The sequence below is a fragment of the Salvelinus fontinalis genome, chromosome 5 (genome assembly GCF_029448725.1).
Source record: "Salvelinus fontinalis isolate EN_2023a chromosome 5, ASM2944872v1, whole genome shotgun sequence".
NCBI lineage: Eukaryota > Metazoa > Chordata > Actinopteri > Salmoniformes > Salmonidae > Salvelinus > Salvelinus fontinalis.
In genome coordinates, this window is record NC_074669.1 from 33,803,955 (window position 1) to 33,817,475 (window position 13,521).

Here is a 13,521-nt window from a genome sequence, read left to right on the forward strand (position 1 = left end):
TCTCTTTTGCCAAGATAATCCATCCACCTGACAGGTGTGGCATATCAATGAGCTGATTAAACAGCATGTTCATAACACAGGTGCATAGGACAATAAAAGGCCACTCTAAAATGTGCAGTTTTGTCACAACACAATATCACAGATGTATCAAGTTTTGAGGGAGCGTGCGATTGGCATGCTGACTGCAGGAATGTCCACCAGGAATGTCATTGTATGCTACAGCATTAAAAGTTCCCTTCACTGGAACTAAGGGGCCTTGCCTGAACCATGAAGAACAGCCCCAGACCATTATTCCTCCTCCACCAAACTTGCGTCCGTCAGACTGCCAGATGGTGATTCATCACTCCAGAGACCAATGGCGGCGAGCTTTACACCACTCCAGCCAAAGGTTGGCTTTGGGCATGTTGATCTTAGGCTTGTGTGTGGCTGCTCGGCCATGGAAATCCATTTAATGAAGCTCCCGACGAACAGGTCTTGTGCTGACGTTGCTCCCAGAGGCAGTTTGGAACTCAGTAGTGAGTATTAAAACTGAGGACAGACGATTTTTACGCGCTTCAGCACTTGGCGGTCTTGTTCTGTGAGCTTTGGGGTCTACCACTTCACAGCCTAGACGTTTCCACTTCACAATAACAGCACTTACAGTTGACCGGGGAAGAATTTTGACAAACTGACTTGGAAAGGTGGCATCCTTTGCCGGTGCCACGTTGAAACTCTTCAGTAAGGCCATTCTAAAGCAAATGTTTTCTATGGAGATTGCATGGCTGTGTGCTCGATTTTATACACCTGTCAGCAACGGGTGTGGCTGAAATAGCCAAATCTGCATACTTTTGTGTAGTGTATGTTAACGGTCTTTGTCATAATACCATAATTGAAAACAATGAAAAAATGTGTCATGGGTTTTTGTGTCTTTATTTGCACATTGTAAATGAACAACACATCCAGACAACTAACAACAATCAATGGAAAAGGTCAAATGAAGTAACATACATGTACACCTCTCTCTCTCCTAAATAATCACAGTGATAATTTGATTGATTTCCATGCACTAAAATCATCAGCATCATCATCAATCACCTCTGATTGGGTTCCTCCATGGGGGGAGGGTCTTTGTGATCAGTGTAGGGAAGGAGAGAGAGAAAGTGATTGGCAGCCGAGGGCTGTAATGTTGACATGGAAAGGGGTCTATTTCCTTGAAGAGTTGCAGGGATATTGGACACCTGTAATGACAGAGTACACAAAATAACCACTATCAACAGAATAAACTCTGAAGCTTTATGATGGACTGAACACACCAGGTCAGTATCTACAGCATTTTTTTAAGGCATACAGTGCCTTCGGAAAGTATTTAGACCCCTTGACTTGTTCCACATTTTGTTACGTTACAACCTTATTCTAAAATGTATTAAACAAAAAAAAATCCTCAGCAATCTACCCCAAAATGACAAAGCAAAAACATGTTTTTAGAAATGTTTGCAAATAAAAACCTTATTCACATAAGTATTTAGACCCTTTGCTACGAGACTCGAAATTGAGATCAGGTGCATTCTGTTTCCATTGATCATCCTTGAGATGTTTCTACATCTTGATTGGAGTCCACCTGTGGTAAATTCAATTGATTGGACATGATTTGGAAAGGCACACACCTGTCTATATAAGGTCACATAGTTGACAGTGCACGAGAGAGCAAAAACCAAGCCATGAGGTCGAAGGAATTGTCTGTAGAGCTCCGAGACAGGATTGTGTCGAGGCACCTATCTGGAGAAGGGTACCAACACATTTCTGCAGCATTGAAGGTCCCCAAGAGCACAGTGGCCATCATTCTTAAATGGAAGAAGTTTGGAACCACCATGACTCTTCTTAGAGCTATCCACCTGGCCAAACTGAGCAATCGGGGGAGAAGGACCTTGGTCGGGGTGGTGACCAAGAACCCGATGGTCACTGACAGAACTCTAGAGTTCCACTGTGGAGATGGGAGAACCTTCCAGAAGGACAAAGATCTCTGCAGCACTTCACCAATCAGGCCTGTATGGTATAGTGGCCAGACGGAAGCCACTCCTCAGTAAAAGGCACATGACAGCCCGCTTGGCACCTAAAGGACTCTCAGACCATGAGAAACAAGATTCTCTGGTGTGATGAAACCAAGATGGAACTCTTTGGCCTAAATGCTGAGTGTCACTTCTGGAGGAAACCTGGCATCATCCCTACGGTGAAGCATGGTGGCAGCAGGGACTGGGAGACTAGTCAGGATTGAGGCAAAGATGAACAGAGCAAAGTACAGAGAGATCCTAGATGAAAAACTGCTCCGGACCTCAGACTGGGGTGACGGTTCACCTTCCAACAGGACAGCGACCCTAAGCACACAGCCAAGACAATGCAGGAGTGGCTTCGGGACAAGTCTCTGAATGTCCTTGAGTGGCCCAGCCAAAGCCTGGACTTGAACCTGATCTCCCAGCCAAAGCCTGGACTTGAACCCAATCTAACATCTCTGGAGAGACCTGAAAATAGCTGTGCTGCAATGCTCCCCATCTAATCTGACAGAGCTTGAGAGGATCTGCAGAGAAGATTGGGAGAAACTCCCCAAATACAGGTGTGCCAAGCTTGTAGTGTGATACCCACGAAGACTCTAGGCTGTAATCGCTGCCAAAGGTGATTCAACAAAGTACTGAGTGAAGGGTCTGAATACTTATGTAAATGTGATATTTCTGTTTTTTATTTTTACAAACCTGTTTTTGCTTTGTCATTATGGGGTATTGTGTGTAGATTGAGAGGGGGGAAATAATTTTAATACATTTTAGAATATGGCTGTAACCTAACAAAATGTGGAAAAAGTCAAGGGGTCTGAATACTTTCCGAAGACGCTGTAAGTTACCACACAACTGGCAAACAGAGTCATGTTGAAACAGTACAATGATGTGGTCAGAAAAGGGTGATTTTTGGAGAACATAATGAAATGTACCATGGAGGGGTACTTATAGTGGCTGGTGTTGCTTGGGTCAATCTTAGCGAGGGACTGCACGTCCCGGTCCCGAGCATTGACCACCCGTAAACACAGCTCCATGTTGCCCACCTAGAGAACACAGACACACGACTTAGACGTCTGACCCCCTTAGTGTGTGTTTCATCATGTGTCATGTCATCTCACGTGGCTTTCACACCTCATGACTTCCTAACACATAACAGTATTTTATTTGTTGGGAAAAATGCTATATGTATATCATCCTCAACTGATATTGTCATGTTTAAGACATCATTATGTATAATGGATATTCAATCCAGCTTCATTCTAACCACTAGCAGTCAGCCAGACGGGTGTCTACCCTCACCTGGGGGACTGAGTTGAGCTGGACTGGACTGAGGGATGGTCGGATGGGGAGGGCACGTACTGGCACTCTCCAGTATCCGCTCTGGAGCTGGTTGTGCTGGTCGAAGAGCTCCAGCCGTGCCCAGCCCCGGGACACTAGCCTCTGGACCTCCTGACCGTAGGTGTCCAGTCTTCCGGCAGCTTGAAGCTCAACCACCAGAGACAGGGAGGGAGACGGCTGCATCCTGAAGGTAGAGTGTTTCGTCTTTTATTATTATTATATATATATATATATATATATATATATATATATAGTACCGTTCAAAGGTTTGGGGTCACTTAGAAATTTCCTTGTTTTGAAAGAAAAGCACTTTTTTCTCCATTTAAAATAACATCAAATTGATCAGAAATACAGTGGAGACATTGTTAATGTTGTAAATAACTATTGTAGCTGGAAACGGATGATTTTTTAATGGAATATCTACGGAGGCCCATTATCAGCAACAATCACTCCTGTGTTCCAATGGCACGTTGTGTTAGCTAATTCAAGTTTATAATTTTAAAAGGCTAATTGATCATTAGTAAAACCTTTTGCAATTATGTTAGCACAGCTGAAAACTGTTTTTCTGCTTAAAGAAGAAATAAAACTGGCCTTCATTAGACTAGTTGAGTATCTGGAGCATCAGCATTTGTGGGTTCGATTACAGGCTCAAAATGGCCAGAAACATAGACCTGTCTTCTGAAACTCGTCAGTCTATTCTTGTTCTGAGAAATGAAGGCTATTCCATGTGAGAAATTGCCTAGAAACTGAAGATCTCGTACAATGCTGTGTACTACTCCCTTCACAGAACAGCGTAAACTGGCTCTAACCAGAATAGAAGGAGGAGTGGGAGGCCCCGGTGCACAACTGAGCAAGAGGACAAGTACATTAGTGTCTAGTTTGAGAAAACGACACTTCACAAGTCCTCAAGTGGCAGCTTCATTAAATAGTACCCGCAAAACACTAGTCTCAACGTCAACAGTGAGGAGGCCACTCCGGGATGCTGGCCTTCTAGACAGAGTTCCTCTGTCCTGTGTTTTTTTGCCCATCTTAATCTTGTATTTTTATTGGCCAGTCTGAGATATGGCTTTTTCTTTGCAACTCTGCCTAGAAGGCCAGCATCCCGGAGTCACCTCTTCACTGTTGACATTGAGACTGGTGTTTTGCAGATACTATTTAATGAAGCTGCCAGTTGAGGACTTGAGGCATCTGTTTCTCAAACTAGACATATGAATATGTAGATATTCCATAAAAAATCAGCCGTTTCCAGCTACAATAGTCATTTACAACATTAACCATGTCTACACTGTTTCTGACCAATTTGATGTCATTTTAATGGACAAACATTTTTGCTTATCTTTCAAAAACAAGGACATTTCTAAATGACCCCAAACTTTTGAACGGTAGTGTGTGTACATATAGTGGCAAGAAAAAGTATGTGAACCCTTTGGACTTACCTGGACTTCTGCATAAATTGGTCATCAAATTTGATCTGATCTTCATCTGAGTCACAACAATAGACAAACACAGTCTGCTTAAACTAATAGCACACAAACAATTATACGTTTTCATGTCTTTATTGAACACACCGTGGAAACATTCATTCAGGAACTGGTTTACCCTCCTTTGGCAGCAATAACCTCAACCAAATGGTTTCTGTAGGTCAGGAGGAGGAATTTTGGATCATTCCTCTTTACAATACTGTTTCAGTTCAGCAATATTCTTGGGATGTCTGGTGGGATCCGCTCTCTTGAGGTCACTGATGAACATCAAGGCTTTTAGAGATACTTTTGTAACCCTTTCCAGCTTTATACAATTCTTAATCTTGAGTCTTCGATCTCTAAAGTTCAAGGCAGGCAATGCTTCTTGTGAATAGCAAACTCAAATTTTGTGAGTGTTTTCTATAGGGCAGGGCAGCTCTAACCAACATCTCTAATCTCGTCTCAATGGTTGTACTCCAGGTTAGCTGACTCCTGACTCCAATTAGCTTTTGGAGAAGTCATTAGCCTAAGGGTTCACATGCTTTTTCCAACCTACACTGTCAGTGTTTAAATTATGTATTCAATATAGACAAGATAAATACAATAATTTGTGTGTTATTAGTTTAAGCCGACTGTGTTTGTCCGTTGTTGTGACTTAGATGAAGACCGATCTAATTTTAGGACCAATTTATGCAGAAATCCAGAGGGTTCACATACTTTTTCTTGCCACTGTATGTGTATATATGTTTATTTGTATTTTTTTACCCCTTTTTCTTTCCAATTTCGTGATATCTAATTGGTAGTTAGTCTCCTCCCATCGCTGCAACTCCCGTACGGACTCGGAAAGGTGAAGGTCGAGAGCCATGCGTACTCTGAAACATGACCCTGCCAAGCCGCACTGCTTCTTGACACACTGCTCGCTTAACCCAGAAGCCAGCCGCACCAATGTGTCAGAGGAAACACCGTCCAGCTGGTGTCCAAAGTCAGCATGCATGTGCCCGGCCCGCCACAAGGAGTCACTAGAGCGCGATGGGACATGGCCATCCCGGCAGACCAAACCCTCCCCTAACCCGGACGACGCTGGGCCAATTGTGGGCCGCCTCATGGGTCTCCCGGTCGCGGCTGGCTACAGACCCGGGATCAAACCCGGGTCTGTAGTGACGCCTCTAGCACTGCGCTGCACTGCCTTAGACCTCTGCGCCACTTGGGAGGCAGAGTTTTGTCTTAGACAAATGTAAAAGAGTGCATTTTAATTCCACCCTAAGTTGTAGTGAACATGCAACCTTCTGAACAACACCACACACAACTCAAAGGAAACCTTAGCTAACAGAGCACGAGACAAGTCTGTCACTCAGGGAGCAACAATTGCCTTTTGATCTCAGGGAAGGTGGGCTGTCACCGATAGACTCCAGCCAACATGCTATGGATGAGTTTCACAGGTACTTTTTCTTCTCCGGGCGCATTGCTTACCTGGGCATAGGCTGTTTGACTGCCAGTAGGGCATAGTTCCCAGGGGGCACAGTTTGGCTGTAAGGCTGACCCCCTCCAGGCTGGCACTGTGTAGGGGGCAATGGGGTGGGCCGCCCCACCTCCTGGCCTCCAGAGTAGAGACCAGCCACCGGACGCAGAACCCTCAGTGTGGCATCTACCCCAAGCATCAAGTCATAAAAGACAGCAAAACCAGCCCTGCAAATCAACAGGGTTTAGAGTAGTTTAGAGGTACTTCATACCTGCACATCTGAGTTAGTTACATACATGTGTCTCTAATAATGTATGTGAAGGTAATGTTTAATTTTAATCATATAGAAAACTGAAATAGCCAACATAGATGTGCTAGTCATAATGGACTCACGCAGGGTCATAGGGCGCAGGCCCAAGGTAGTCGAGTACATGCCTTTCCTTGAGCGAGGAATGGGGCCTGGGCTGGGTCTGCAACAAGAACATATGGGGGATATACAATATGGGCCTAATGTCGTCAGAGAAAACCAGATATATAAACAGCAATATTAACATCATAGCTTTACCAGGGCTGGAGGTGCATATATCTGGGCAAGGGGATGCATGGCTGGTGGGGCAGGGAACAGAGGTGGAGGGGGTGGGGGCAGCCTCCTGTCCCTAGGGCCCTCTCTGGCTCGCTCTACTTCCCTGCGAAGGCTCTCGAGTTCAGCCTGAATGCTGGCCATGTAGTGGGTGTGTTCTCTCTGGATCTGATGGAGCTCAGACCCCACTGCAACTGGATCAAAGGAATATAGAATCCCATCGAATTAGAATGATTCTAGAAGCATTGGAATGGATTCTAATTCTACACATCCCATAGTAGTCACTGTGAATGTGGTTACTCCTAACTGCCATTGTTTATCAGCAATGTTGCTTGTCTATAATTATGTGCATGTTAATCACAGAGATGAGATGGAGAGGACAACCCACCATCTTCCTGACGGTGTTTGTCTCTGGCCAACTGGATTCTGAAGATCTCGTCCTCCAGTCTCTGGTTCTCTTGCTCCACAGCCAGGACCTCTGAGTTCCCAGCCCGCTGAGAAGGCTTCATCCCTGGGCAGAGAATGCGGGAGAGAAGGGGTGGTTAGAGAGGCACCAAAGTTAAGAGGATACAGTACTTTCTTCTTTAAAAAACAAACGGTATACAGTTCTTTGTCTCTTAAAGACAACAGAAAGACAAATAGGTGCAGGCAGACATAAACATGCACAGTAGAAACAAATCACTCAAGGTGGCACCAAAGCACCAAATGTGACATCCTCCATACCCCAATGAAGGACCATGCAGGATTGACACTCACTCTTCCTCCTGCCATTGTTGTCAGTCCCAGATTGGGCCTGTTGCTCCATAGTGTGGGCCTCTGCCTGCATGTCATGCATCTGGGCCAGGACAGCTGGATCAGAACCACCTGACTGCATGTAGTCCAGCCTCAGAGCTCTGTAACACCAACAGACACAGTCAAACACAGACATAGATACAGATATGCTGCAGGATAGTAATACCGTACATTGCTACTACTAACACTACAGCAACTATTTAACAAGGTAAGTCATTGAGAACACATTTTCTTTTTGAATAATGACCTGACAGCTACTTGCTCTATGATTACAGCTTCTAATATCACCAACAATGGTGCTAATAATAATGTGTACTTTTTGTTCTATGAGGTTATAGCTACACTAAGACATACAAATATTACTTACCTTATTTGGGTGGAGAGGAGTCCATCCACAGAGGATATTAGGTCAAAGTTGACATTATGTCCCTTCCTGTGGTCAGGGTTGGGTGAGTCAAACGTGACCTCTTTGACCCTATGAAAAGCACAGAAGAACATCTTTGTTTGTATGTTCCTTTTTTTCTTCTAGTTTATAACCATGTCTATTTATAACTTGTTATAACTCATCACTTACAGTTGAAGTCGGAAGTTTACATACCTGTTTTTCAACCGCTCCACACATTTCTTGTTAACAAACTCATTTTGGCAAGTCGGTTAGGACATCTACTTTGTGCATGGCACAAGTACTTTTTCCAAAAATTATTAACAGAGACAGATTATTTCACTTATCACAATTATCACAATTCCAGTGGGTCAGAAGTTTACTTACAGTAAGTTGACTGTGCCTTTTAAACTGCTTGGAAAATTCCAGAAAATTATGTCATGGCTTTAGAATCTTCTGATAGGCTAATTGACATAATTTGAGTCAATTGGAGGTGTCACTGTGGATCTATTTCAAAGCCTACCTTCAAACTCAGTGCCTCTTTGCTTGACATCATGGGAAAATGAAAAGAAATCAACCAAGACCTCAGAAAAAAAATTGGTTCATCCTTGGGAGCAATTTCCAAACGCCTGAAGGTACCACGTTCATCTGTACAAACAATAGTACGCAAGTATAAACACCATGGGACCACGCAGCCGTCCTACCACTCAGAAAGGAGACACGTTCTGTCTCCCTAGAGATGAACGTACTTTGGTGCGAAAAGTGCAAATCAATCCCAAAACAACAGCAAAGGACCTTGTGAAGATGCTGGAGGAAACAGGTACAAAATGATCTATATCCACAGTAAAACGAGTTCTATATCGACATAACCTGAAAGGCTGCTCAGCAAGGAAGAAGCTAACCCTCCAAAAGCCACCATTAAAAAAGCCAGACTACGGTTTGCAACTGCACATGGGGACAAAGATCGTACTTTTTGACCCCAAGGATACTTCCAAAGTTATGGCAAAACGACTTAAGGACAACAAAGTCAAGGTATTGGAGTGGCCATCATAAAGCCCTGACCTCAATCCTATAGAAAATTTGTGGGCAGAACTGAAAAAGTGTGTGAGCAAGGAGGCCTACTCTGTCAGGAGGAATGGGCCAAAATTCACCCAACTTATTGTGGGAAGCTTGTGGAAGGCTACCTGAAATATTTGACCCAAGTTAAACAATTTAAAGGGATTGCTACCAAATACTAATTGAGTGTATGTAAACTTCTGACCCCCTGGGAATGTGATGAAAGAAATAAAAGCTGAAATAATTCATCCTCTCTGCTATTATTCTAACATTTCACTTTCTTAAAATAAAGTGGTGATCCTAACTGACCTTAGACAGGGCATTTTTACTAGGATTAAAAGTGAAAAACTGAGTTTAAATGTATTTGGCTAAGGTGTATGTAAACTTCCGACTTCAACTGTACAGTCGTGGACAAAAGTTTTGAGAATGACACAAATATACATTTTCACAGTCAGCTGCCTCAGTTTGTATGATGGCAATTTGCATATACTCCAGAATGTTATGAAGAGTGATCAGATGAATTGCTAAGTCCCTCTTTGCCATGCAAATGAACTGAATCCCCCAAAAACATTTCCACTGCATTTCAGCCCTGCCACAAAAGGACCAGCTGACATCATGTCAGTGATTCTCTCATTAACACAGCTGTGAGTGTTGACGAGGACAAGGCTGGAGATCACTCTGTCATGCTGATTGAGTTCGAATAACAGTCTGGAAGTTTCAAAAGGAGGGTGGTGCTTGGAATCATTGTTCTTCCTCTGTCAACCATGGTTACCTGCAAGGAAACACGTGCCATCATCTTTGGTTTGCACAAAAAGGGTTTCACAGGCAAGGATATTGCTGCTAGTAAAATTGCACCTAAATCAACCATTTATCGGATAATCAAGAACTTCAAGGAGAGCAGTTCAATTGTTGTGAAGAAGGCTTCGGAGCGCCCAAGAAAGTCCAGCAAGTGCCAGGACCGTCTCCTAAAGTTGATTCAGCTGCGGGATCGGGGCACCACCAGTACAGAGCTTGCTCAGGAATGGCAGCAGGCAGGTGTGAGTGCATCTGCACGCACAGTGAGGCGAAGACTTTTGGAGGATGGCCTGGTGTCAAGAAAGGCAGCAAAGAAGCCACTTCTCTCCAGGAAAAACATCAGGGACAGACTGATATTCTGCACAAGGTACAGGGATTGGACTGCTGAGGACTGGGGTAAAGTCATTTTCTCTGATGAATTCCCTTTCCGATTGTTTGGGGCATCCGGAAAAAAGCTTGTCCGGAGAAGACAAGGTGAGCGCTACTATCAGTCCTGTGTCATGCCAACAGTAAAGCATCCTGAGACCATTCATGTGTGGGGTTGCTTCTCAGCCAAGGGAGTGGGCTCACTCACAATTTTGCCTAAGAACACAGCCATGAATAAAGAATCGTACCAACACATCCTCTGAGAGAAACCTCTCCCAACCATTCAGGAACAGTTTGGTGACGAACAATGCTTTTTCCAGCATGATGGAGCACCTTGCCATAAGGCAAAAGTGATAACTAAGTGGCTCGGGGAACAAAACATTGATATTTTGGGTCCATGGCCAGGAAACTCCCCAGACCTTGATCCCATTGAGAACTTGTGGTCATTCCTCAAGAGGCGGGTGGATAAACAAAAACACTCAAATTCTGACTAACTCCAAGCATTGATTATGCAAGAATAGGCTGCCTTCAGTCAGGATGTGGCCCAGAAATTAATTGACAGCATGCCAGGGCGGATTGCAGAGGTCTTGAAAAAGAAGGTTTAACACTGCAAATATTGACTCTTTGCATCAACTTCATGTAATTGTCAATAAAAGCCTTTTAAACTTATGAAATGCTTGTAATTATACTTCAGTATTCCATAGTAACATCTGACAAAAATATCTTAAGACACTGAAGCAGCAAACTTTGTGGAAATTAATATTTTTGTCATTCTCAAAACTTTTGGCCATGACTGTATGTACTGTGAGTGTGTGAGATGGTCATTTGCTGCCATCTAGTGGACTCACCCAGGCTGCAGGGTAGTGATGTGGTCTTTGAGTTGCTGTAGAGCCTCTTCGTTTCTCTCCTCCCGATCCCTCAGCTCCAGCAGCAAAGTCTCCAGGTGGGCCGTGCTGCCCTGCCCTGCCAGGGCCCCAAGCTGCCATGCAATGTCTGACATACACATACTAAATGTAATCCATTACAGTTACTAGTTACCTGTCCAAAATTGTAATCATTAACTTAATTTTACCCAAAACTCAGTTACTTAATCTGAATATTGTTACTTTTGGATTACTTTCCCCTTAAGAAAAACACAAAAATGTACCATCAAGCACATTTGGTGTAGTGGTCTCTGACTCGTGGTCAGACTTTCTCCGGTGGAATAAACTTCACTTGAATGTCATTGAGAAAACAGAAAAGTATCATAATGTATTTTGTTTTTGAAAATATCCTTTCTGAATAAAAAAATGATACAAGAAGTCATCTCTTTTTTAAACACCCCCCCCCCACCCCCCCCCTTTTCCTCCCCAATTTCAATCTTGTCTCATCGCTGCAACTCCCCAACGGGCTCGAGAGGCGAAGGTCGTGTCATGCGTCCTCCGAAACATGACCGACCAAACCGTGCTTCTTAACACCCGCCCGCACCAATGTGTGGAACACCGTTCACCTGATGACAGAGGTCAGCCTGCAGGCACCCGGCCCAGTACAAGGAGTTGCTAGAGCGCGATGAGCCAAGTAAAGCCCCCTGGCCAAACCCTCCCTTAACCCGGACAATTGTGCGCCGCCCTATGGGACTCCCAATCACAGCCAGTTGGATCGTACCTAGGTCTGTAGTGACGCCTTTGTAACAGTTTAACTTTAGTCCGTCCCCTCGCCCCAACCCGGGCGCGAACCAGGGACCCTCTGCACACATCAACAACAGTCACCCACGAAGCATCGTTACCCATCGCTCCACAAAAGCCGCTGCCCTTGCAGAGCAAGGGGAACCACTACTTCAATGTCTCAAAGCGAGTGACGTCACCGATTGAAACGCTATTAGCGCGCACCACCACTAACTAGCTAGCCATTTCACATCGGTTACATCTTTAGCACTGCAGTGCAGTGCCTTAGACGGCTACGCCACTCGGGAGGCAGTAATCTAGTTTTTTGTCATTGTATCTGTAATCAGATTACATGTAACTGATTACATTAGCCAATTTAACCTTTTCTACATGAAAAACTGTATAAGAGATTAATTCCTCCATATCCTTTTGTGGCCCCTTCTTTCTATGGCCCCTTACCCTCTCTCTGTTGCTCCAGGAGGTGGTTGTGGGTCTGTATCTCTGCCAGCTGCTTGTCGTGCTGCTCTGCCATCTCTCTCAGCCTCTCCCTGTGGGCACACTTTCTCCCCAACACCTGGACCTGGTCCTCCAGACCCTCGGTCTCAGTAGGCAGGTTGGGCATACTCCCCTCAATTGACATCCTCAGCTTTTGAAACTATAATTTCAAGCATAACATTTGTCTGAGTCTGTTAATTAATATTATGTAATATCAAAGGGACTACAAAGGTGGCTATAGGTTATATTGCATGTCTAGATGGTTCAGATTAAGCGTTGGTAGGCACCTCATTAGTAAGGTTCCTCAAGGCTGGGCTCTCTGACACACTGCCCCGTAGTTGATCTTCTTTCCCAGCTCTCCGTTCTGTGTCAATGGTCCTCGCCTGCATATTCTGTAGGTGCGTACCCCGCTGCTCTCTCAGCTACCAGGAACAATCAATGTTAGACAGACACACTGCAAGAGCCACTATAACAGCTAACACACTTACCCTTATAAGATCAGGGGTGCGTGCCGGCTTTGGATAGAGTCCCTTTTGCTCAGGCTGCTCTTGTCTCAGCACCATAGGGTCTCCAATGCTGCTCCCGATACAGAATAATGCTTTATGCTTCTCCAGAAGCCCAAGGGAGCGGAATGCCATACTACACTCCCGACAACGGAACTCTCCCAATGACTCCATCACTGCGTCCGTTTTAGTCAATTTCGCAGGGTAACAACAAAAGGCAAACACCACATGTCCCAAGAGTGAAACATTACATGTACTCCTAAATGAGCTCAAAGATAATCATTAGACTATTTACCCCTTCCCCCTCACCAAGTAAACATAGATAGGTATGCGGTTACTTTTCTCATGTGCGTAACAGGACTGGATATGCTTCTGGTGATTTCCCTGTTTGTTGGTTCCTGTCACCATGTCGACGACTGTTGTGAGGGAGTGGAGGACGGACGGCAACAACACGTAATTCTCAAATCAGCTCTATAGTCTCTGACTACGCATATTGTTTTACAGGTGTCACTGGATAAGTCTATTACTAAACATATCACTTCTGTATGATTGATTATTTGATACAGAAAAGCAGACAACTTTTTGGCAATCTGATGCAAAATGTTTATTAGAATTTTCTTTTTCCAAG

The 13,521-nt window shown here is 44.3% G+C and overlaps 1 protein-coding gene across 1 annotated transcript; it reads right to left on the reverse strand.

Annotated features, from left to right (window-relative positions):
• Nucleotides 1-890: 890 nt before the first annotated feature.
• On the reverse strand, nt 891-13,291 carry LOC129855501 (coiled-coil domain-containing protein 17-like). Its single transcript, XM_055923228.1, has 13 exons — nt 12,879-13,291; nt 12,678-12,812; nt 12,355-12,550; nt 11,101-11,245; nt 8,021-8,128; nt 7,618-7,754; nt 7,250-7,372; nt 6,847-7,055; nt 6,675-6,751; nt 6,293-6,508; nt 3,324-3,546; nt 2,957-3,067; nt 891-1,217 (listed from the first exon to the last, which is right to left on the reverse strand). Exons 1-13 carry the CDS (start codon nt 13,065-13,067, stop codon nt 1,071-1,073), a joined length of 2,016 nt encoding a protein of 671 aa, XP_055779203.1. The 5' UTR covers nt 13,068-13,291; the 3' UTR covers nt 891-1,070.
• Between the last annotated feature and the right edge of the window lie 230 nt (nt 13,292-13,521).